Source organism: Peromyscus eremicus, chromosome 8a, assembly GCF_949786415.1.
Source record: "Peromyscus eremicus chromosome 8a, PerEre_H2_v1, whole genome shotgun sequence".
NCBI lineage: Eukaryota > Metazoa > Chordata > Mammalia > Rodentia > Cricetidae > Peromyscus > Peromyscus eremicus.
The window spans coordinates 20,809,766-20,836,399 of NC_081423.1; the positions used below are offsets into that span (position 1 = coordinate 20,809,766).

A 26,634-nucleotide genomic window follows, 5' to 3' on the forward strand; every position below is an offset into this window, starting at 1 on the left:
TGTCTGCCCTCTTAGTATCCTTCTCTCCCAGTTTCGTGATTCATCTTGCAAACCAATGTGCTAGATGCTATAGGAACATAGGAATAAGGTGTGGTCCCTACCTCAGAATTTCTTCCCATTTCCTAAGAACTCAGCTCCTTGTACTAAAGGGACTTCTCTAGCCTGATGATTGATGGCTTAAACAAGGGGAATGAATTAGGACTATTTTTCCAGGCTCATTAATACAACCGATTAAACAATTAATGCACACTTGGGAATGTCCTTCCACTCCCATCATCAAACATGCAGAGAGGATCCAGACAGCTACCTTTCTCTGTCTCTTAACATTCAGCACCTTTGTTTCTGGTCTGTCTTCATCCCTTGTTGTATCTGTTACCTGTGCACTCCGAAAACTGAGCTATATCTCAAGTCACATGGCTGGGTGCACAATCAGCATTCTTGCTTCACTGAAAATGCTCTTCCTCCCAAGGTCATCCCTGACCACACAGTACTGACAGGCAGTGTCAACTTTTCCATCCTGTGCCCTCACACCATTGGCAATGATGTTTTTTGTTTGTTTGTTTGTTTGTTTCTGCAACGATCTGGGGACATCCTCAGCTTAGCCTTTCTCACTACCCGAGGATGTTACTCCTTTTCTCTCCACACAGCTGTCACTCACTCCCACTGCAACTACACCATTATATTCATTTGGGAATAATTCCAACTTCCAGCTTTCTTATCATTCTCTTGGGTCATGGATTTCTTGTGTCCATACTTGTGTCTATTTTGATATAGATATAGGCAACATTTTTCAAGACCTACTAATTTCTTTGAACTGCTTTTGACCACTGACATTATCTTCCATCAAGTCCCAGAAATTCATTTGTCATCGTCATATCTTGTCATTGCTGTTAGCTACAAGAGATCCTGCAGATCAGTGTTGGGCTTACCTTAGTTCATATGTCTCTTACAGCCTGATCCTATCAGATTTCACTGTCATCTACTGGTATCTCCAAACAACTAGTTTTATGTTGGCTGTCTTCTTCTCTTCTTTGCTTATAACTTCCACAGTGGATCATTATATAATCCCTTACCTATCTGCTGCTTCATGCTCTCTAACACCTAGGTTGGCAAAAGCAGAGCTATTATTAAATCAAATTCTGCTTATTCTTTTGCCTACATTTGTTGGTAGAGTGCTAATCTAAATATATGCACCCATGGAAAATAGCATCCTCCCTTCTCCTACAACTCTTCACACTTCTCTCTTTAAATTTCTAATACCTCCTCCATGTTCTCCCAGTTGAGGACAATCATTTCCATTTACTGAGAAAACTGAAGTGACATATAAACATTGGAGGCTGTCACCACATACCTACCTAGCTACTGGAACTTGTCTTTTCCCTTTGTCATTGATTACCACCTGTGCTTCTGTTCTCATAAGAGCTCCCTCATGATGTAGCCAACCATCATTTTGTCTCTGTATTCCTCCTCACCTCTCTCTCTCTCTCTCTCTCTCTCTCTCTCTCTCTCTCTCTCTCTCTCTCTCCCCAAACACACACACACACACACACACACACACACACACACACTCACCAAATCACCACACTTTGGAAGGTCATCCATTTTATTTGACTCACCAAATCACATGGTAATTTCTTCTAGAAACATCCCCACAGACACACCACAAATAATCTTTAATCAGCTATGTGGACATCCTGCAGCCCAATAAATTTGACATGAAATTAACCATCACACCATATTACCAGTCAAAGAAGACTGTCAGATATACTTATGCTCTTGGATGACCATCCCTTCATAATTTTTTTCTCTCTCTTATTTTCTACAATTATCAGGTTTTTCTAGTCTAATCTCCTTTGGAATCAGAAAAGGCAAGAAGAGCAAAGAAATGAGAGACTTTGTGCAGAGAGACTGTAGAGTCCCCAGGAGCCCTAACAAAAATCAGATGTACAAGAATGACAAAGAAAGCTGTTACTACATAGCATAGTTTCCATTGTTCCTGTGTGTTCTTTCTCTCCAACACAACATTTAAGGACTTCTCAGAGTTTGCTTCCAGCCTTTCCTCTACCTTTCTCCTTTGTTGAATTCATCTGATTCCATGATTAAATAGACATATTGTTATGCTATTTATTCTCAGACTAACAGGTCTGGCCCCAGCCTGTCCTCCAGTTTTTATTCTTCATAAAATATAACTATTTACTTTTCTATTTGGTTGTCTTACTTCATGAGTAAAATTAGGACTGAGTCCCACAAATACCATCATCTCCAGGCATTCACTAACGTAGTGCTTTAGAATCTAATAACTATTTTTTTTTAATTATAAATGCATGGCCCTAGCTTGGTATGTTGCTTGCCAGCTCTCCTCGACTTATCCCATTTATCTCCTGCCTCTGTGTCTCTCGCATTCTCTCACTTCTGTAAATCTCACCCCCACCTCCCGGCTTGCTGTGCAGCTGTGTGGCTGGCCCCTGGAGTTCTCCTCCTTCTCTGGCTGCTGCTTTTTTCTCACCCCAGATTTCTCCTTGTGTTTATCCTCTCTGCCTGCCAGCCCCACCCATCCTTTCTCCTGCCTTGCTATTGGCCATTCAGTTCTTTATTAGACCATCAAGTGTTTTAGACAGGCAAAGTAACACAGCTTAAGAGTTAAACAAAGTTAAAAATCCTTGGCATTTCTTTTTCATCAGCTCCTATATCCTCACCACTATGGTTTTGACTCTGCTACCTCCACAGTATATCTCAAATCATTTACTTCTCGGTTGTGGTGTAAGCTCCCCTCCCCACTCCCCCGACACACAAAGAAAAGCTAGAAGAAATGGGTTTGATAACATGCTAAGGAATTCAAAAGGATGATAGTTCACATGTAGCCAGAGAGTTCCCATGATTTCATACAGAATCTCAAATGTTTGGAAATTATTTCATGATGATTGGGAATGTTATGGATAGGCAGGTATAAGTCTAGCTGCACAAGCTAAAGAAATCAGACAGATAGATAGGAAGGAATAAAGAGTATTCTCTAGAAAGAATAAATATCCCAGTTGGGTTGCAACTGAAAATACATTTAGAAGAGAGGTAGGAACAAGGTCTAAAATCATAAATTGGACTATATTGTGGTGGGACTAAAGTACCACATTGGGACAGATTAAGTTGATTTGTGGACTTCCTGCCTTCCCAGCGTACCTTGTTGTTCCTAGTCAAAAATGTGGATCAGCGGAAATGGAAGACAACCTGTATTCTCTTAATTGTGCTGTATTTCACTGGGGTCTTTTCTATTCTGAATGTACAGAGGGATGCCCTGGAATATAGAGATTTTTCTGTATGTTTTTCCCCTATAACATCAATTATTAAGCAGTGCAGTATATTAGCACAGCTATATGCTTATTATAATAGTAATTGCTTCCACATGATTATTTTCAGAGTATTTCCTTATGTAGTGAGATATTTATCTTGCATGTAGAACTACCTATTTTGTAAAAAAAAAAAAAAAAAAAAAAATACCAGTTGCTGGAATACCACTGTGTTTATGATTACTAACCTCATTGAATCAAAGGCACCATAGATGGAGGAAGTTTTAAGAATATTTAATACATCATTTGCTGGATGCTATCTCTTCAAGGCGCCTGGCAGGTTATCTTGGTAGATGTGAATTTCCTTTCATTGTGTGGAATGCAATTCTATCCTTGCGTAGCTATAAATTAACAATCTAAAATGAAGTCCTGCATTCTAAGAAACCACTGAAACATTAAATATGAAAACAAAATGCCCAGTCCACTCAGGGCTGACTCTTCTTTCTTGGTTAGCATAGCCGTTTTCAGCAGCTTTCCCCCACTCCCTCCCTCCCCCTTCTCTGTTTCCTCCCTCTCTCCCCTCTCTTTCCATCTCCCTCTTCTTTCATTTGCTCTCTCCCTTCCCTCCCTCCCCTTTGGATTTCATGCCTATAAATGAATATTTAAAGCATCTATATAGATAAGAAGCAGCAGCAGGACTCTCTCTGGTCATTGTAAAAGTTACCATAAAATTTAAAGAAAAAATGAAAAAGTTCATTCTCTTATTTTTTCCCCTAAGATACAAATTCACACAGACAGTGTGTACAGACAATTGTTCAGCCTCACTCATTAAAATAAATGACATGTAGAGTTAAAACATTGTCACAAACAAAGTGGAAAGATGCCAATGTCAGTTTCTTAGGACTCACAACCACAGTGGCATGTGTAGCAGGTGGATCTCACGTAGTGTCAGTTCAAGAATGTGTGTTCTTGTTTGGAAAGTGATCAGAAGCATGTTAACCAGGCATACCTATATGCTCTAACTCTTTTAGGATTTACCCAAAAAGTAATCAAGGCTACTATTTATTGTGTCTAAAATAGCATCAAGCTAAATGTTTGATGGAGGAAATTAGGAACATACACTAGCCTAAAGAAATACAGTGTGCTCTTTAATTTCTGCAGGATAAAATGATGCCAGGAGAAAATGTTTAGAGTACATTTACTGGGGACAATGTGAGGGTTTGTAAACTATGATACCAGCTCAGAAAACATGTCAGATCGCAGGTCCTCTCCTTATTATTTTTTAAAGTGCTGGGGATTGAATGAAAATCCTTGAGCATGGTATGCTAATGTTCTACCATTGAGCTACACTGCCAACCCCCTAACTTTACACAGACATACAGACTGAAAAACACAACCATGAATTCGTGAACTATGGTTATTTCTAATACAAAGTGATTGGTACTATTTATTCACCATATATCTGTACATTTTGTACTTATACATATATTTTAAATATATTTTTTCATGCCAATATGTCATGTATTTTCTATACATGTCAATATGGTCCACATGCATAGATGTATCACAAAAAGATAAACACAAAAAGTGGCCTCTAGCACTTGTTAATTTCTTACCAACACAAGCATTTGGTATTAACCTGAATCTGTTTTACTTTTAAAGTCTATATTGAACTGAGACTCTTTAGAAACTAATGGAGAATGTATTTCATTTCAGGTTATACAGGACATGATATACAAAGTCTCATTAAATAACAAAGGTTAAAAGTACCAGAAATAATTGCTTATCTTACAGTTAGAAAAATAACAACAAAATATACTTTAAAAATTAAACTGGTGGAGTTGAAAATATAATAAAGATCAACTTAATGAGGAAGAAACAAACAGTAAAGGCAAAGTAGGAAGCTTGTAAGAAACATAAATAGATTCCTTTCAAGCCTGATTAAAAAACATGAGAGATAAAAATATCATAGATTAGTGATGAGAAGGGAGACATAACTATAGTTACAGGAGCAATTAAGCAAATTGCATGAGAGATTACTCATGAAGCAACAGCAAAGCTAATCTTCAAAAAACTATGATCTACCTGGAATAGCTCTAGCCAATATTCACCTACAACACACTCAATATTCCTGTGAAAAACAATTGTATGACCATTTTCCTTGTACAGAGCAATATTTGATATTACTTATTAACCATTTGACTAATGATTGTAAACAACAGCTTAGTAGTCATTGTAATACTGTTTTGAGAATATAAGCAAATAAGGACCCATCACCAGTCATGTTCCCCAATCTTGAGTACAGTATTAAGCATCTACTCCAGTTTTCTTATAACTTATCTTCAATCCATCTGCTTCTCAAATATTACTCCCATAATTACAAATATTTGCAGCATTGCCAGATTTTAATTTCTCCTAGTTCAAATGCCAACAAGCAGGTGCATTCATTAATAAGGGATTCCTAGCTCCCTCCTTCCTGGGTTATTGCTTTTCTTTCTGATATCATTAATTCAAACTATTGTACTTTCCTAGTCATACACATGAACATAGGTATATTATATGTATTTATAAATATGAAATAGGTGTGTGATGTATGTATGTTCTTCTCTAAAAGGTTTGGAGTTGCTGGGAGATTGACTTCTCTAAAACATCATTGTCTTCACCCTAATGCCAAGCTCCAACCACCTAACTCCCCTGCATTTGTTCATTTACAATATCCATCATCCAATTTTCAGTCACGTGATTCCTAATTGCATTTCAAGCTACCTAAAATATATACTGTCAAAGCTATGTTACTCCAATTAAATATATAGACAAAAATTCCTTATAAATGTATGTGGGATAAAAATTTGTATAAATAGTAAAAGTCAATATAAGAAATTAAGAGAATAAGAGTTATATAAAATTGTTAAATGTATGATCAACTTATATTACCATAAACCACATGAAAGAAAATCTAATGTGTTGCCAAGATGTAAGGGATTGTCCAAGGATTCCAATGGCACATTGGCTACCAAGACTCCAGTTCACAGGAAACATAGTATCTAACATGTCTCATCAATATCCACTTGCTTGCAACACTTTCCTTTTTATGCTTACATAATCTGCCACATATATGTTCATAGATGATGTGTGTTTTAAACATACTCAGAACTGGAAATGTCATGAAATTTAAGAGTGTAGAATGAAATACTAAAACAAGCTCATTTTAAAGTAGGGTCTTGCTGTTTTCAGGGCTGGGATCAAATATGCTCAAAGAAAGAAAGAATTGCATGCCCCTTTATGTTTCATACAAGCAGGAATGTTGCTATCCTGTCAGTCTTTTCTAGTTTCCCCAGGTGAGCACAAACCTTCCACAAAGGTAAACCCTTAGTTTTTCTCCAAAGAATGCTAATGCAACAATCTCAATTCTATCTCATTTGTAAATACACTTGTATTTCAGTTATTCTTTCTTCATTGCACACATCCTAGAATGGTAAGACAACTGGAAGTTTACTGCAGAGGAAGGGAGACCCACCCAGGACTCATCCTGGGTGTCCACTGGTGAAAACGTTCTTAGCTTGAAAAACATCATTTCTGCCTTCCACTTGCTCACAACTCTGCGTTAGCCACCTTCATCCTGTGTCCTTTTTCCTGTAGAATGCTTGAGGTTTGATGATGATCAAGGCATTTTCCTTCCTATATTTGACCTTGTAGCCTTTCACTTCATCTTATCGGGCTCTATAAATATTTGCTGACAATACTTGGCACTAAGCCATTTTCTTCTGCTTTAAGCGGTGTTCTCCTGAAAAGCCCTGGGGTTTTCCTGAACCTGCTATGGCAGCTAAATTTTAAAGTAAGGATTCTGTCCATCCCCTTGCTAAATCCCCACCTATATATACTTTCATATTAAAATAGATTATGTACACATGTTAACGATTTCTAAACTTGATATTTCAAAATGTCAGAGTATCTACTTTAGAAGATGGATATGACATAGTTACCAAGCGTGCATTCATAGTGATACACAATTCTATTAGTACTTTCTAAATTATACAGTTATTCATTCAATTCAATTTGATTTGAAGCACCTAATTCGAAATGCCTTACAACTATTTTAGAAACACAGCATACCAACATCAAACCCACCTTGCTGAGGAGCCAAGCCTACAAAACAGAATAACCTCCGTTCTAAGCGTACTTCCAATGGAGCTAAAATTTCTGGCCTCTAGTTTGCATTTTACAGTTTTGATTATCTCTGATATGCATAAAGTTTGTACTTAGGTCAATGTTGTTAACTCAAGTATGTACACACATTAAGGAAAGCCTTAAATTATGGAGTAGCCTCCAGGGAGCTCAGGTAGGCTCAACGATGTGGGTCCTGCTTATATCAGCTGCCCCTATTATATCTAACCCAGATTTGTTCAGAGGGAATCCTGGAACCAAACTACTCATATTTTGAGAGAAGTTACAAATAAATGCCCCCTCCTTTCTTTTTCTTTGCAAAAGTAAAAAAAAAAAAATCCTAATATATCATATCTCACTTGTACGATGTCATTAATCTATTTTCTTATACACTGCATTGATCAAATATAATCACTACATGGGCTCTATCCAACCTGAAAACTACAGTTCACAATCCCTGTTGTTGATGACTCTCCCATGAACCACTCCTTTCTGTCTTGGGATTTCTTTCACATAATTTAAACCGAGGTTAGGGAAACCAGGCAAGGACAGTTGTCTAGGCAGGTCTTTCAGCTAGCATTAAATAGTACTCAAAATTAAATGCCCACCTGTCTGCAATTTCTACTCTATTTACAAATCTATCAGTCGGAAGTTTCTCCTTCCAGTCGCTGTGTCTCATGGCTAATTGAAATATCTCATTATGTGGCCAGTGTTCTCAGATCCCCTTTAGTTTGGTATTATTTTCAATGCAGGTTCATCCTGATTTATTTGACTGTAGGAAATTTATATGCTCTTAGGTCTGACTCATTTTATTTATGATGCTAATACTTGATTTGTGGTGCATCTTTCCCATCTCTTAATTTGATTCTTGACAAACAACTGAATGAAGCCATGACAAGCAACAGGCAGGAGGGTGGGTGGGTGGGTGGGTAGGGGAAAAAGTTAGATTCTTTGGACCAAAAAGGCTTCCAGTTTTGCTCTGCCAGAAACATCCACCTCATACACCTTCAGATCCTTCCCCAGTCCAGTGAAAATCACAGCGCTGATACCAGGAATTCTGAAGCTTAAAACCCAATGATTATCCACCAGCCCAATGTCTCCCTGAAGGTCTGAAGATTACATGTGTAATAAGCACGGCTGCCCTTGCCAAAGTAAAGCTTATACTCCGTTTTATTTATTATATTTATTGAATAGAGCCAGTGCTTGATCACCCCTGGGAGTATTACCTGACTTGAAAGAAAATACCAAAGGAAAGAAACTATATGTGTGTGTGTGTGTGTGTGTGTGTGTGTGTGTGTGTGTGTGTGTATATATATATATATATATATATATATATATATATATATATATATATAGAGAGAGAGAGAGAGAGAGAGAGAGACTGTATCACTGAGGTTTATAAAGTGAATGTGCAGTACTGAAATTAGGCACACAGCTCACATCCTTAAACACACTCTTCTACTTTGACGTAATGTGCATATTGCTTCATTTCCCAGTAGTTTCACTTTTTAAAGTCACTCAGAGGGACATTACAGACCCTCAGTCCTTCCACCTCTTCCTAACCATCCATCCATGTGACTATTTAAAACTCCTAATTTTATTTCTGGTTATCAGAACTTTTATCAGCTATGAATTAGCCTTGTGATAATCATTTATTTCAAACTTTCTTAAAAAAAAAAAAACGAGAGTTTTCTAATTATTTACTAACAAACCTTCATAGAATTGGACCTGTCATTAAAATGGGATCATTCATTCATTCAAAAATTTCAAGACTATAGATCTGTGACATTTATTCCCATATCCTTCAGTTTTTCAACTAATTTTCAGCCTGCTCAATACTTTTGTTTGTCAATATTACTTTTACAAATTTGTAAGTATAAGAAAAAGATTTAAAACAATTTTAGTTAATTGTCATCAAATGCCTTGAAAGATGTTCTGTTGTCTTTGGTGTGTGTGTGTGTGTGTGTGTGTGTGTGTGTGTGAGAGAGAGAGAGAGAGAGAGAGAGAGAGAGAGAGAGAGAGAGAGAGAGAGAGAGAGGAGAGAGATTTTGTTTTAAGGAATTAAAATACATTCTTTATGTTCTGTGGAAAAAATCTTTGCTTTTTTTCTTTGACAGTTTTGCATGTATATGGATTACACTTCAGTTATTTGTACTCCTGATAATCTCTCATGCCCCTCCTTCCTCTGATGAGACCCATCTTCCTCGCGAGTCTCCATCTAACTTTCACATCGTGTGTGTGTGTGTGTGTGTGTGTGTGTGTGTGTGTGTGTGTCTGTGTGTGTGTGTGTGTGTGTGTGTGTGTCTGTGTCTGTGTCTGTGTCTGTGCATATCCTGCCCCATTTAATCACTGTTGCTTGTGTGTACACAGGCACAAGATAATTTACTGGAGCATAAGCTACTTCTCAGTGGGTACAACACTGAAGGAAAAGACACTCTCACCTTCAACAAATGTTAACTGCTAATAGTTCCTTTAGGAAGGAGCGGCATCTCACATGTCCCTCTGCAGTCCCTGTCATGGGGATTTTTGCCACAATTGGACTGTTTTCTCTTAAGAGCAAGATTATGAATCTTTGTGATGTCTGCAGCTAATAGAGAGTTTTCGTGTCTGATTTAGGCATCCTCTGTAAATGTCACTGTGACAGAAGGGAGAAGAAATGAATGCAGTGGATCATAAAATACAAAACAATTATTTGTGATGGACAGATTAATAAAGTAGGGGTGGAAACTAGAATCAGTGGGTCTTTGGTTTGCTAAATTAATGGGTACTTTAATATTACAGTTACTAAAGAGGTAACACCTTATAGAAAATGAATGAAGTTTGTTTGATGGTAACAGCCTGAATTGTCCCCATATTAAAGAAGACTCCTTGCCTTGGGATTCATATTTCTGGTCATAGTTAACAACAGGAAACACCTGAGCATGTAGTACTACACTGAAGGCACAGACATATTGCTGTCCTTTGCCAAGAGGACTCACATTCTAATAGATCAGTGTCCCACGCATTCACTCCATATAGTCTCTGTGTTCCAAGAACCAGCTTTTATGACATATAATGAAATCATCTCAACATTTCTATCTTCAAACTCAAATTGCATTATAAAAACTATAAATCTCCTAACTGCTAAGAGAGGGACATGAGTCTTGTTCTTATTTGCTTTTGATGCAAGTGAGGTGGGGGTATGCATTTCTTAATGTCTTTACTAATGCTAAGTTGAGTTTTCTATAATTTCTGATTTTCTGTTCTGTAGGCAAGTTTTTCTTTTTCTTTCTCTCTAGATTTCCAATAAAGCAACTGCAACTAGGATTATGCTGAATAGAAATAAAAAAAAAGGAAAAAGAGAAGAAAAGAAACCCCATGGATATTTTTAAGTCCCCAAGGTGAAGAAACTGCCTAAGGGAGTCAAGAATACATAGACCAGATTTTTTCCAGTGTGTGCTGCACTGCATCTTTAAGGAGGCAATTAGTTATTCTTGTGTATTAGTAACTGTCCCATTTTCTCCGCAACTCAGGTGATACAAAGAGCCTTCAAGAGGCCGTATTTTAAGTGGGACGTTTATTACTGAAAAAAAAGTATGATTCTAATTTAAAGTCCCTGGGAAAGCCCTTTGTACAGATGCGGTCAAATTTCACATAGTAAAACCTAGCTGTTCTCAACTCTCATTGTCATTTCTAGCCAAGCCATCATTAGCTGCGAGCCAGAGTTAAAGAGCCCAATAAGAGTCCCTGAACCTGAGGGTTTTATCTATTTAAAGCCATCCTGCTCAACCCAGCACAATGCTAACTACAGACACAACACGGAGCTGAGGATAGTGCAAACTTTGTAGCGTCTATACCTCAAAAAATATCATGATAAATAAATAACATTAGGGAGGTTTTCAGTGTACTTGGGACTGGCAGGCTTTTCAGTGGGCTATTTGTGTCTCAGCAGCATGTGGGAAACTCAACCAACACTCACCTAAGAAAGACTATTGACAAACTCGGGTTTTATCACGTGATTCTGAAGGCTAGATTCACACTTGGGAATCAAGAATGGGATATGGGGCCCTGAAAGCTGTCATTCCTTGATTACTATGCTTAGCAAAACTACAATTAGGGTATTAAAAAGAAGCTTTTAAATAAACATTGAAATACCATTGTAGCCCAAGATCACACCTTACAAAAGAAATTACAAATGTAGAACCCTGTAGAAAACCTTCCTGCTCATGTATCCTTACCATTTAAAAGGGAATTGGTGGGCTTCCTCCTCAAAGCACAGATTTTATGACTTCCCCTTCAAGAGAGGCATAGCTAAAAGATTATTGATTTGGTTCTGAAGGACACTGTGTTTATTATGGAGGAAGCCATTGCTGGGTATAAGTGTGAGAAATTAATGGCGGCTTTGTGAGCATCCATTCTGTGGTGTGGAACTGGTGGGCAACTGTCAATCTATATGATAATACATTCCCAAACTTCATAAAGTCAGTGATGTGGAAAAGCATTGATTTCTCTGTGAGCTAAAGAGAATGTGTCAGAGAGAAAGAGTGAGGAGTTTAGTGAAGTTAACATCCTGGCCTGCAGGTTTCCTTGCGCCTCACTTTGTGTATTTTGAAGAATATATGTGATATTTTATTTTTCTGTCCAAAAATGAGAGAAAAGGGGTGCATTAGATATATTCTTAGCATATATGAAATATTTAATGATTCTTTGAAAGGGGAAAGAAAAGACCGTCCATCTATATATTTTAAAATAGCATGACCTAGCTTGAACTCTGGCATTAGTATTACCTTTAGAATTTGCCAAGCGCACTCATCTACAGAACAGAATAGTGTCTCCAAGTGTATTTTTCTTTATGAAATTCTGATTGCATTATAACTGGTATCAAAGGAAAAAAATCAAGATATTGTAGCAAAGGGTTTAGTTCCTATCAGTATTCAGGAACATATGGAGACTTGCCCTGAGTATAAAATGTTCAAATGTCATGCATTGCAATCACGCTGGCTAAAAGAGAAGACTCCTTGACTATCAAATACACAATTAATTACAAAAAATTTCCACAGCAGTTCTAGGTAAATTCACGACAAGTATTTTTTTTTTAAATTTTTTTGTTGTTGTTCACACAGCTTCAGCAGAAATCTCCTTTTATTGCTTGAGGATATTTTCAAGAACTATGTATAAATAACTTAAGAAGGCGGAGAGTCTATAAATATGTACAAAAAGCACAACATAGATGGATCCCTCTATAGTTATGAGAATGCCAACCATGGGAGATTTTCTCAAATGCCTTACTGAAAACATGTTGCAATTTCTTGGACTGCAGTGATTTTGTTTAGTAGACAACCCAACTGCTTCCATTTAAATAGTATCTGACATACGCCGAAGTTTAGCAGGGACATCAGTAAATGGGTTTGGTGTATATCTTCATTGAAACTTTTTAGAATAATCTCTTAGCCGACAAGCCCCTCAGAGTGTTGAGTGTGCCAAGTGTCAGGATTCCTTTAAAAATTCAAAAGGAGTCAAGTGCAAATTTTCCTGGAGTGTTCGCATTGATGAGCTACAGGAACGGAGCAGTAAGATACATCATCTCATCTCCAATGTAGAACAAATTATTTTGAAATTAAAAGTAAACTTCAGTGCAACAGAGTGCCATGTTTCTGAACATATGTGAATCACCCAGGAAATGGTATATTTCCAACACTGTTGTGAGATTAAATGGTATTTTATCTGTGTTTACGTTCACAACAAGCTTGCCCGCCTGGAATTTTCTTTTTCTCTTTTCAATGAAAGAAGATACTTACACCTTCTCTAACAGAAATTTCTGAGATTTTACACAAACATTCTTAACTGATATGTTTGTAAACATTTTAATGCTAACTCTTTTAGCAAACAGGCAGTCTATTCAAACACAGAACATTTGAGATTTTCTTCAGAATTCCACTGTACCTAAAGTAAGTTATCTTTTTATTAAAAAAAAAGTTTTTGACTAAACACTGTTATGAATCTTGTAGAAATCCACAAATAAACACCTTATCTCTTTAATGGCTTTGCGCAGGCTTCCCTGTATTCGCTGCTTAATGGCCAGAAGCATTTAATCCTCAAGGCTTCATTAAAACTCACCTACAAAGCTGATAGATGGGCCACAGTGATTTGTGATGGAAGATGCGGGAAGCCATTAACCTATATAGGTACCAAGAGGGAAAGGAAACACAGAGGAGCAGCCTGCTTGGAAGACAAGACACTTCTATTTGTCATTTTTAAACCCTGTATCATAGGCTCCATATTTGATCTTCAATAAGGATACAAGGCATTGCTGTCTGGAAATGAAAGGTGAAGATGAGGTAGGGTTCTTCACAGATCATCATGGGAAACATATACACAAAAAAGAAAAAAAGAAAAGAAAAGAAAGAGAAAGGAAAAAAGGAAGGAAGGAAGGAAGGAAGAAAGAAAGAAAGAAAGAAAGAAAGAAAGAAAGAAAGAAAGAAGAAGCAAAAGCAAAAACAAAAACAAAACATAACAAAAAAAACTCAATCAAACAAACCTAGATCACTATTACTGGGAAGGGAAATCAATACCCAGACCTAGAAACTTGGGGAAGAGGACATTCTCAAAGGACTGGTCATAGTTTATCAAGCCCCCTCCTTTATGGGGTTATTTACTTGCTAATGAGACCAGATGACTACATCTGAATACTGGGTTACCATCAGAATGTGCTTTAAAAACTTTCTTCTCCAGTTTGTGGGCTAGAAGGTATCTCATTTGTTTTGTCCCCGGCTCAGGCTGGAGAGACAAGGTTGATATTTCACCTCTTAAAAACAAACAAAAGCAAGAAGGACCCGTAAGTCCCCCACACCGCGATGCACAGAGCATGCAAAGGTATTTCAGAACCGGCCTACCGTTCTCGTCATCCGACTTGTTTTCATTGTCAGAATCAGTCAGCGTAAGGGCTGAGTTCTCACGGCTGGACAGGCCGGAGCTGCGCCTGGACTTTATCCCACGTCCCCACAGTCTGATGGCATGTTCCGGAGACATCCCTCCCTCGGTGTCCGAGTCGGCATCAGACCCAGTGCTCAGGGAGTAGCCCTGGTGGAGGATCCCCATGTCGGAACAGTAACCAGTTCGGTGAGGGGAGGGCTCGCAGATCCCCAACTCCGCCAGGGTGAAGTTAGTCCCTAGAGCGACAGCAACACAGGAGAGGGTTTACTCTGTGGGGATGCTGGGCAAGCTTGAAGTGCATCCCACAAGTCTAACGGATGTATGTGGTTGTCTAAAAAATACAGATATAGGCTTTGGACAGGGGTACTCAGTGGATACTGGGGTACATTGGAAACAAACCCAAGCCTGAATCCATTCAGCACAGGTGGCTCCGACTTCATTTCAGAGATTTTTGTCATCTAACACCACTGTGAGCCGTCAAAGCACTGCACTCACCACCATTAATAGACACCAAATATTTACTTGTGTATGTTTTATTTGGTAAATTTTGTTTGTATTGGAAAATCATAATCATAATTTTTATAGATAATATTAACAAAGTTTACTTCCTATACAAGGAAGCTAAGACCAGAGACTTCAAATGACTCATTCAGTGCCACTCACATCCATGGTTACAAAACCCAAATCTGATCCCCGAGCAATGTGTCTTCATGCCATCAGATGTCATTCTCTAATAAATATGAGTGCAGCTTGAAGGCCTCGGCAGTCCTCTGGGCACTGCTTCTTCAGGTGATAGTTTCTTATCTACCAGCTGTAGGCAGCACATCTGTATTTGGGTGTTAACACCTAAAATTCCTCTCAGGAACATCATGCTACTCAAAGGACGGCATGTTTGATTCCTCATTTGTTAACATGTTTGATCATTGGTTTAATTTTAAAAACAAGTCACTCACTGTTAAAACCCAAAGGGTAGAGAGGTAGTACTGCTGTTCCTAAATCATATTACAGAATTTCTGACGGATAATAGAGTTTAAAAGCACTAGCAGGCTTTACTATGGAAGGCAAACGTGTGTTCATGTCAACAGTGTGAGGCTGGGGATACGAGTCGATGAAAAGCAGAGAGAAGGGCTGTTGATTGAACATGGACATTGCCATCCACTGGAGAACAGGCCAGGCAGTTTGTAAGCCTTATCTAATTTAAATCTCCAATGGGCCAGTTGTTTGTATTCTCACAAGCACACAAAGAGAAAGGCTGTGAATAAAGTTATAACTGGGAACACTGCAGATCCAGGGGTCTTCATTTGTTTGAATCCCTAGCCTGTGTTTTTTCTACAAGGTCAAAGAACATTCAATAGCTAACCTGGAAATACCTTCTTGGCTTTTTTTTTTTTTTTTTACATGCAATGCTATTGATATTTTATGCTTAATAATTAATCAGCTCCATGATTAGATAGAATCATTTGACTCCCTGCATGTATTGATAGAAATCAGATTTCCTCTGCCTTTATTATTGTTGAGTTTTGTGTTTTGAGAAACAGTTTCTCTGTGTAGCCCAGGCTAGCCACAGACTTGTGACCCTCCTGCTTCAGCCACCACCATCCTGGGAGGTCCGGGCCACCATTTCTGATTTGGTTTCTTTTGTCTTTGTTTAGTTTATAACCCTGGGACAAAGGCAGTGAAGAAATGCACTTCTGTACTATCAGAAGAGGAAATCTTGTAACACCATCATTGGAGGAATTTAATCATTTCTATGTATGCCATTCCCCACCATTCATTACTGGAACTTTGATAAAACTCAATTCTATAAAATAATCCATATACATGGTATCATTTCTTAGCTTTTAGGCTAAAGAACAACTATTTTATGAACTTAGCATTCTTCTAGTTTGTAACAGATACATGTACTTTTATTCTGAATTTTGGCTTTCCTTTCTTCCATATACAATGCTCTCCAATAGGTATATTTCGCTGTGTACAGGAAATGAAACCCATTTCTATATGTAACTGTCTCTGCAGGGTGAGCCTTATTCCCTGGAGAGCAAACCAAGTACAAATTCCTGCCACATAGGGTGATCATCTACCCATGAGGGGAGATGGAAGCTCTTACTTACAGGTCTGAGGGTTGCTATATTCTCTAAGGGCAGTTTGTCAGCTGCTGTGAAATTCTCTGCCCAGTGTTCTCCATTCCTCGTCACTGGACGCTAACATGTAAGTTTGAGTCTCATAGTGTATGAAAGAGAAGATACCGGCTTCATATACAACCAAATGTTACAAGACCCTCTTTTTTTCTGTAATTGCATTCCACACTCTATAGTAACTGGAAATAATTGTTTAATATTGACATTCTTCCATCTTGTCTTTAGAGTGAATGAAATATATTCCTTCATGTTTTCCAAATAAATGAAACCAACCTAAACTCAAATACACCTCTTTTGAATTTTTTGTGTGATTATATTTAGCATTCTGTTCCTATTCTTTAAATAGAGTATGTATTAGGGCAACGTTATGTATAGTTATATTATTTAGTCTGAGATTCAAATAACTTTGAAGGAAAAGAAGCAATTATTCAAGAAAATGATGCCTGTATTCAGAGCAACTTATGTCTCCTGTGGTCTTCGTGGTGGTGTACCAAGTTTAAGTAAGCCCAGGCCAAGAACAATCATGGAAATATCATGCACCCTTTCTTTGCTTATAAAACACATCAGAAAGCAAATTCAAAGTATTTTTCTTACTCTACACCAAACTTGGCATCATCATGGGTCTCCTATAAATTTTATACGGTTTAAAGTAGCCATACATGGTAAGAAAGAGAAAATCTATTTTTTTTAAGGTTTCAGCTCCAAGCTTCAAGCTTCTGAGCTACCATTGAGGACCATTGCAGACAACTGCATGTGCCATATTCAACTCAAGGAAAAAGGCATATGAATAACTCCATAGTGTATTAGGAGAACTGAAGATTTTCCCCTAAAAAGGAAGTATTTCCTCAAGAAATTACGCCCTAGAGAAATAGTCTTCCCCAGGGAAGAATATACCAATTGTCTGTCCAATACAAAATGGCCAACTCTGAAATCATGCATACAAGTAACATTACAGAGACAAAGCAGTTATATTTAGGAATATATACATATATATGTATATACATATATTCATGTACCAACAATTAGCAAAAAGGAGGACATGGATTTGAAAGAGAGAAAAGAAGTGTTTGTGGAAGGATTTGAAGGGAGAAAATTAAAGGAAGAAATTATGTAATTATATTAAAATCAAAAAATAAACAAAAGCCAAAATAACATCCTAAACTTCTCTTTGAATATATTCCCTCACCAATGCAAGTTTCTACATAATTTCTAGTTTGTTATCTTTCTATTTACCATTAATACACAAATAGGAATTTCTTTCTAATTACCAGAGGCAAAGTCTGGGCCAAGCTTCTCTCAGGATTCCTGGCTTACCACATGAGGCTGGTGAGCCACACATAATAGAATTGTGGGGGGACTTGGTCTATCATTTATTAAATGATTATTTATTGTTCCTTCTGCTATGGTAGACATTGGGGACATAACACTGAACATTGTAAAAATAGAGTTCTTTGACATTTACAGTCTAATCGGGAAAGAGACATTAATCAAAGAATCACATAAAAATGCAATTTATGCAGTAATAAATACCCTACAGAGGAAGGACAGAGAACCATGAAAGGTCACCTAGGGTCCAATTCTTCCTTTCTTCACAGCTTGTTTTGCCAGATGCTCGTGTATGTGGAATGAATGCTTGGAGAGATAAGCATCTCTCTACTGAGAAGTTACCATGACTTCTTCAGCCTGCTCTGACTGTACTTAAGTTTTCTGTGCATTGTTTTGTATGAGTTGATGTTAGACAACCATGCTTTATGCCATTCATCTTACAACTTGCAACCCGTGTTATTCACCTTTGCTCAGAACTGAAAAGGCTATGGGGGATTATTAAAATAACATCAACTTGTTGCTTTGTTGTGCTTTGCTCATTGATGGAAAGCTGATTTTGCTTTAATTCATCTTGTGTAATTATATCTTTATTAAGCTCCATGGTAGCTTTGAATGGAAGAGAGAGACCAGTCATTATGTGACTCTCCAAGCTAAGATATGTGGTGGGAACTAGTCAATCCTTCATTCCTTTTTATAACCTTGTAGAAATAGAAAGTGGAGGCATACTACCTCTGTATTCATAGAACACATGTTTTCCCTACATCTGCCTCCAGCTTCCCTGATGTTACTGACTAAACCAGATATGCCTGATCTGTCCGGCTCATTTCAACTTACATATGTATTTCATAGATTTACCACTAAATTGACCATATGATAGAAGACTAGATTCAATATTTTTTCAGATGAATAGTCAAGCAGAACCTATGATAATTATATCTGATGATTTTGGTAAAATTTAAAATATAGGGATAAAAATCATGTAAAATCTATTAGATTCATCACAGTGAAGAAACACAAGTCCCTCAAATAACTTTCTTACTGAGATGGTTGGGTCTTTTGTGGCCTTTTTTTTTTTTTCAATCATAACCCAGATTTTGAGAACATTTTCAGAGAGAAATCTAGCAACAGGTACTGACAGCTGTCCTTTGACCCACTAACTACATTCAAGAATGCAAGTTGGGGGAAAGATATGTCCACGCATTATGGTTGTGGCTTTATTTTCTAAGTCTTCACCAACTTCTCACACTTCAAAATAACCTTTAACGAGGAGAAGCACATGTGTAGCTAAGTCAGAATTATCATGCCATGGTAATACCAGAGTATACAAATAGCACTGAAAATGTCAGCACTGGAAAAAATCTTCTACTATGAGGAGCAAGAACATAAAAGTTAACTGTAGTAATGGAGGGAATGCAGTGCAGAAGAATATGCTTATCATTTAAATGCTATAGTCTAAGGCCCAGGATGTGAACAAATAAAGTTAACTCAGCAAATAGAACTGTTATTGTATCAGAACAATCCCTAATGACCACTAATAAAATTGGTTTCCATCCTCCCATGTTCATTTGTTATAACTGTCTCTTCACATATCCATGAGTAGCTACATTATCAGAGGCATGCTGATGCCAGAGAAGAAGACAACGCCAATGAGACACTAAGTCACGAAGCTAGGAAAAGTGAAGATTTCCGTGCAGCCAATAAATGTAACGAGGCTATTTGAAAACTGGGGCTTATACAAGGACACTTGGCTCAGCCTGAGAGGAGGGGACTGGACCTGCCTGGACTGAATCTACTAGGTTGAACTCAATCCTCAGGGGAGTCTTTGCCCTGGAGGAGATGGGAATAGGGGGTGGGCTGGGGGAAGGTGGGAGGCAGGAGGGGAGAGAACAAGGGAATCCATGACTGATATGTAAAATTAAATTAAATTATAAAAAAAAAAATTATCCCTCAAAAAAAAAAGAAAAAAAGAAAACTCTGCACTTCAAGAGAAGGCCACAGAATCAAAATGGGGCCAAATAAACAATAGCAACTAGAAATGGTATAGTTGGTGTGTTCCTATGAACTTTCAAAGCTGAATTCAACACTTTCTGGTTCTGGGCCTCAATGAAGTATCTAGACCCATCTATCTCTGCTGCTCTCACTAGGGACAGACGCAGTTCCTAGACATTACACATAAAGCCATATGCTATGGTTTGAAAACTGAACGGAAGGCTTATGTGTTAAAATGCTGGTTTCTTATTGGTGGCACTGTTGAGAAGTAACTGGATACTAAGGGTGCTTAGTTTATCAGTGACTAGTCCAGTTCCTACAGAATGGTCTATTAGGATAGAGTGCCAAGTTGGAAGAAGTGGTAACTGGAAAGCATGACTTTGAAGGATGCATCTTGTCCTCAGACCGCCCCTCTTCATTCCTGTCTTCTCACCTATACCCTCTCTGTGTCTGGTCTCCATGAGGCCAGCAGTGTTTTCTTCCACATTCACTTCTGCCATGCTTTTCTGTCTCTCTACAGGCTCAGGGACAGCACGCCCAACCAGTTACAGACTGAAACTTCTGAAGTCCTGTGCCTAAGCAAATCATTCCTTTGTTAAATAGTTTTTCTTGGGCACTTTACCACAACAGAAACCTGACTAATCTAACACGTAATATTCTGGAAGGGAGAAAGAAGAGCATAGACCTATCAATGTACTTGGATCTGAGGCACTCCACCGAAGTTGAATTCCCTAGGATTTCCTTTCCCCTCATGCATCACAGAGCCAGCAGGATAGAAACGTGCAAGCCGCAAACACCAACAGGAACAGACAGGAGAAAGCCACAAATATGTGCTATTGTTAGAAGGGTTGTACACTTCCACCTCCACAGCAGCATGCAATCAGAAACAAGTGTGAGGCAGAACAGTTCTCTATGATGGGGACAGCCAGCTTTTCCTCACTCTGCATGGTGGTGCCAGTGGAGCCATGAGGGAATCCTGAACTCTTTATGACTTTCCTGTTCACTGCGTGTGTGTGTGTGTGTGTGTGTGTGTGTGTGTGTGTGTGTGTAAGTGTCCATTTTGGTCAAAAGAAGCCTTGTTGGGAAATAGTAGTAGGCTTCCCTTGCTTCCCTAACTGGTATCTACAGAGGCCCATGGAGGACTCTGAAGACCCAGCTATCAGCCTGCAATGATGAGATACCTCTCCATTGCTCCATCCTCAACTTCTGCCTTATAGACAAAGAGGAAGACTGAGACATTCACCTCCACTTGTTAGCCAAGCTTAGGACCTGAGGAGATCCATTCAAACAAGATAGAGTTTATAACATATATGTCAATGAAGCAGCATGGCATACAGTAAAAACATCACTGCTAATACCAAGAACAAAACAATAAATGAGTAATGATAATTGTTAATAAGAAGCCCCTATAAAATTAATGAGTTTATAAAATATTTTTCACTAAAATGGAGCCTTCCTAAGGTGAAGGATGAACAAATAATTCAATTACACAATCACGCCATACTAAATCCATATGTATCAATTTTAGGTGCTTTTTTTTTTTTTAAAAAAAGTGTGTTACAGCATTGGAATATTAAATAATATATTGCCTAAATTGAAATATACTCCTGATGATCAATGATTTGTTTTTTGATTGACTGGTTGATTGATTTCAACAGAGTCTCATGTAATCTGGGCTGGGTACAAACTTAAGATTCTCCACTTTCCACATGTGTGAGGGTGGGGTGGGTTTAGTATGTGCAGTTTTATTTATTTGACTTTAAATAAATTATGTTTACTACTTAATATGGACTATTGGTTCTAGATGCTAATTCCATTTTAAGTAGAATTTTCTGTGATTGTTTATCTTAAACAAAGAGAATCTCATGTAAATAAACATGGGTCACTTCTCTTGAGCAAATGTTACAGTCCACATTTTAAATTCAGGAATAAGCATGGATTCTAAATTTTTCTAGAAAGTGTTTAAGAAAAAGTTCAAAACTATAATGTTGTAATTCTTTTAAATCATAGTAATGGAAATAATTTACCTTGATACCATATCTATTGCCAGACAATAAGAAAAATGCAACAATTATAAGTGATATATAAATATAATTTTACTTCTTTTTGATTAATTGAAATGAATTGCCATTTTTTACTTTGTTTAAAATAAATATGTTTAAGTGTGAGTGATTGTATATATGCATGAGTTATAGAAAATAATCAGTATAAATGAATTACAAGCATTATGTGAAACACTGTGTTCATACAAATCTAAATAGCTATGCATTTGTGAATGCGGTGATCATGATTTTGAAAGACACTAAAGATTCTGCTTGTGAATTCTAATGTTGTATGCTTGCATATACTAAAATTCTTCTCGTAAACTCTCTCTTAATGCCCTTCTAAAGTTCACACATTCAGATACTTTCCCAAATGTTGACAAAACTGTTCGCCAAAATCCCATAGCTTAAAGCAGAGAGGAGGTATCTTGCATTCCTTGTCAGAAAAATTTAAGCCAAATATTTATATTTCAAAAGACACACTGCAAAAATCGCTGTTTTGTTTCACAAGTAATGCCTGAAAGGGTAATGCTTTGTTTTTCCTCAACTTTTGAACTAATTGCTGTGAGCTTTATGGACATCTATTGTCCATGGCTTTCATAATTTGTAACTGGACACATTCTAATAGTCCAAATCAAAGAGAGACCAGAACGGCTAGGGAAGGCTGGGAGTTTCAGCACCTCAGGTTTCCTAGTGAGCAGAACTCTTAAAGAGAAAGTGAAAGTGGTATTCTGCTCTAAGGTGCTGGCATTTTCCTGTTCCAACTTGAACAAAGCCTAATTTAAAATCCCCAGAACAGTTACAGCCAAAGGTCCTGTTGAACAAGTAGCATTTCATAATTAGAAATTAAATGGCCAGGACTAGCAAGGCTCTCTTCTGGTTGAGATCTTCCACACTGAATCTCCACTGCTCTAGTTAAACTCTGCACCAATCACTATCATGTGTGAAGCTGTGGTAGATGTGTGCATTCATCTAAACACACAGGAAAATGCCTCTCCCATCAGAGAAATGGGGGGAGACAAAAGAAGGAAAACAGGACAGGGCAAGTTGGATGTGATGGTCTGGGTGTTCTCTGTTTGACAGCTGCTACTAGATCAGATACATATAGTGTAGGCCACCTAATACAATAGTCAGGCTCCTAAATACATTAGCATGTAGTTTTCCAATTAATCAGGAAAGCAGTTCGGTAAAAAGAGTCAGTAAACAGAGCCAGGAATTAAGAAAGAGGGAGCTAGAATTTGACTGTTTTAAAAATACTTTTTAACTCTAATAGTCTCAGAATTATTTACTCAGTTGAATCTCTATTCACTTATTTATTTATACAACATACATAAAACAGTGCCTACCTTCATAGGGTCACACTGAATTACATTGTGCAGGTAAAAAAGCTTACAACATTGTCATAGAATAACTGCACACCATGTGCATCAGTTATAACCATCTTTCAGATAATGGCAAGTGCTCTCTTCCTTTATTATAAAGTTACTATCATTTTTCTTGCACTGACTTAAAAAGTATTCAAGAAATTTGATGAGAAGTTGGCCATTTGGTTTGTTTCTAATAGATTTTAACAAAGCTACACGTTACTTTTGACTTTTGTAGATTTTTTTCCCCCACATTGGAAGACTGCTCCTTGTGTGTTAATTTGTCTTATTACTTTTTTGTTCCTTCCTTCTTTTGCTGGATTTGTTGCACTGGTAGTTTCTTTTGCAACTAAGCAAAATTCTTCACTGCTAATGATACCTGTTTTTCTGTATGTTTTCTGGTTTATTAATCTATGCCTTTATAAATAGAAATTATCACATTGAGTTCTTTTATTTGTTTCATGCCTCTACCCTGCTTGATGTGTTTGTTTAACCATGCTTCAGTTTTTATAACTATTTCAATATCTATGTATATGCATGCGTGCACTGTGGTAGAGTCTCACTATGCAGTCCTGGCTGGCCTGGAATTTACTGTGAAAACTAGGCTGGCTTTGAGCTCACAGAGATCCTCAGGTCTCTGCATTGCCAGCATGGGGATTAAAGGCTTGTGCTACCATGCAGGTCTCAGTTATAATTTTTACTCATCACTACTACCTTGCCATTTGTTTGTTTATCATCCTGAAAAGGCACACCTTAGAATTTCCCACTGTATTTCTTCCTAGAGTTTATTACTATATACTTCCCATCCACCTATGGATCTTCCGTAGGAATTTACACATTTAGCATTATTCCAGATTTCTAATTGATGAAGTAGTGTGTCAATGTATAATGGCTAGCTGCCAAAGGACATTTGAGGTAATTGAAGTTTTATAGTATTTATCATGGTTTGTAGGGTATTTACTTATTATTTCATCTGAGTTGTTGTGCCGTGATGATGGTTTCCTTTAATGAATTTTCATATTCGTTTTATTCCTATTAGAGTTTTATCTATAACTGTGATCCAATCTTTATTATGTATTTCCTCTTTAATTTCTGAATTAATCAATTAATTTATTTCTACCTTCTTTGCATTTTTTTTTTTTTTGCTCATCTTTTCAAGGTCCCTGTGTTGGATTTGTTGACCTCTGATCTGAGAAATAACTTGTCTTTAACCCTTATATAAGCATGCAAACTTGTAATTCTCCCCTTTCTCTGTTCTGTTCCACCAATGACCAAGTAGAGAAATATCTGGAATTGTGTACTTTGCCCTTAACTATTATTGTTTTATTTTTATTATTATACAGTGATCTCTTTCCCATCCTTCTCTTCATCTCTCACCTTTTTTATTAGCACATATCATTTCATGTCTCTAGGACCAACTGATCCTCTTGTCAATTTGAAATGCCCATTTTTATTTCTACTTGTAGTCTTGGGTTGTATTCAGCCTCATACAAAAAAAGTGAAGCCAGCATTCCTACTTTTGCTATAAACAATTATCCTATAATAGATATATTTCCATGTGCTTACTTCCAAATTTCCTGTGCTTTCATATTTAACCTGTCTTTCGCAGTTGGTCCATAACTAGGACTTCATAGGTAAGAATTTAACAATCCCTTTCTTTCAATTGGTATGATAGTTCACTTATATTTAATGTAATCATTGACATGGCCAGAATTAGGTTTATTATTTATCATATTTTCCCCTTCCTTCTTATAATGCTTCTTTTCAAAGTTTCTTATGGGTTAACATTTTCAAAAATTTTGTTCCTGTTTTTCTGTTGTCTTTTTGGTTCTCTACTTACATATGTGAAGGTGCTACTCCAGGTATTACAATATATATAGCATTTTACTTACAATTATCTCACCTTACAAATGCCGTAACTCCGATCACTCTGTTGTAAAGTTCCTCAGCCGCTGCCTTTCTTAAATGCTTTTGCACTTGCATGCTCTGCTCTCTGTACTAATTAAAGTAGTTGCTGTGCTGTCCATCTCTCATGAGCTGCTATAATTTAATCTTTTTTCTCTGTGTACTGTATGTTTCTGAATTCTTCTTCTTATTTTCTAGTTGACTAACTCTTCCTTTGTGTTCCTACACCCATGTTTTCTTTGTAGACTAAATGACTTTTTGTTAATTTTAATGGTTTTTATTTTATTTATAAAATTCTTATTACTTTGCAATGTTGATTAGTTTTTTCCATTGTAATAGGTAATAGTATGCATCTTATATAGTCTATTGTTCTATGACTTTAAAGTTGAAAATCAATCATTTATTGCTTCTCTCATTTTTAATGCTAAAAGTTTAATTTCTTTTAGTCTTATTTTGAATCTTAGCTCACATTGGCTTATTTTAATTTTCAAACTCATGTGAACAGGCCAGGCAGTGGTGGCGCATACCTTTAATTCCAGCACTCAGGAGGCAGAGCCAGGCAGATCTCTGTGAGTTCAAGGCCAGCCTGGGCTACAGAGCGAGATCCAGGACAGGCACCAAAACTACACAGAGAAACCCTGTCTCAAAAACACCAAAGAGGGAGAGAGAAAGAGAGAGAGAGAGAGAGAGAGAGAGAGAGAGAGAGAGAGAGAGAGAGAGAGAGAGAGAGAAATATAAACACCCTGTCTTGAAAAACCAAAAAAAAAAAAATCATGTGAACAAAAACATGGTTTGAATTTGCTTATGGCCAAGCCATGCGGCCCTCTTCCCACCCACCTCTATTCAGTTTACTGTGTGAGTATAGGCATCTCTGATACTCTTCAAACTTCTAGCTCAACTCCCAGGTTCCCTGTTGTCATTCTGACAGCAGCCCTCAGTCTGCTGAAAAGAAAACCTATTGTTGGCTTGCAATCCAATACTCAGACTTTTATTTATTTTTATTTTACCACTGTTATTAAAAATTTATTTTATTTCTCTCTCTCTCTCTCTCTCTCTCTCTCTCTCTCTCTCTCTCTCTCTCTCTCTCTCTCTCTCTGTGTGTGTGTGTGTGTGTGTGTGTGTGTATGTGTGTATACAAATGCCATTTGTGTACAGGGGCCAGAAGAGGGCATTTGATTTCCTGGAGCTTGAGTTACCAGCAGTGTGTGATAACCCACCTTATTTGGATATTGAGAATAGGAACTCAGGTCCTCTGGAAGAGCAGTAAGCACTCTTAACCAATAAGCCATCTTTCAGGCCCTAGTACTCAGATTTTAAAATTCAGCTTTGTATTTATTTGGTTTTGTTCAGTTGCCTTTCATTGTGAACACTATTTGGTGTCAAACTATTTATTATTATTATGTTTCAATTTTCATACTTATAAAATGGAAGAATAGTTGTACCTACAGCGTACAGTTGTTGTGTCCTAGCCACATATATGTAAATTAAGATCAGCCATGAATATAAAAGCCAA

General features: G+C 37.4%; 1 protein-coding gene across 6 annotated transcripts in view; it reads right to left on the reverse strand.

Annotated features, from left to right (window-relative positions):
- Nucleotides 1–26,634, reverse strand: part of Tenm2 (teneurin transmembrane protein 2) — a 942,842-nt gene that overhangs the window by 846,640 nt on the left and 69,568 nt on the right. For 5 of the 6 annotated variants that reach the window (XM_059270357.1, XM_059270356.1, XM_059270355.1 and 2 more), the window contains exon 2: nt 14,318–14,593. In XM_059270357.1, the coding sequence (XP_059126340.1) occupies nt 14,318–14,593 (276 nt within the window). Of the gene's footprint in view, nt 1–14,309; nt 14,594–26,634 lie in introns of all 6 variants that reach the window. The other variant, XM_059270358.1, reaches the window with a different exon arrangement.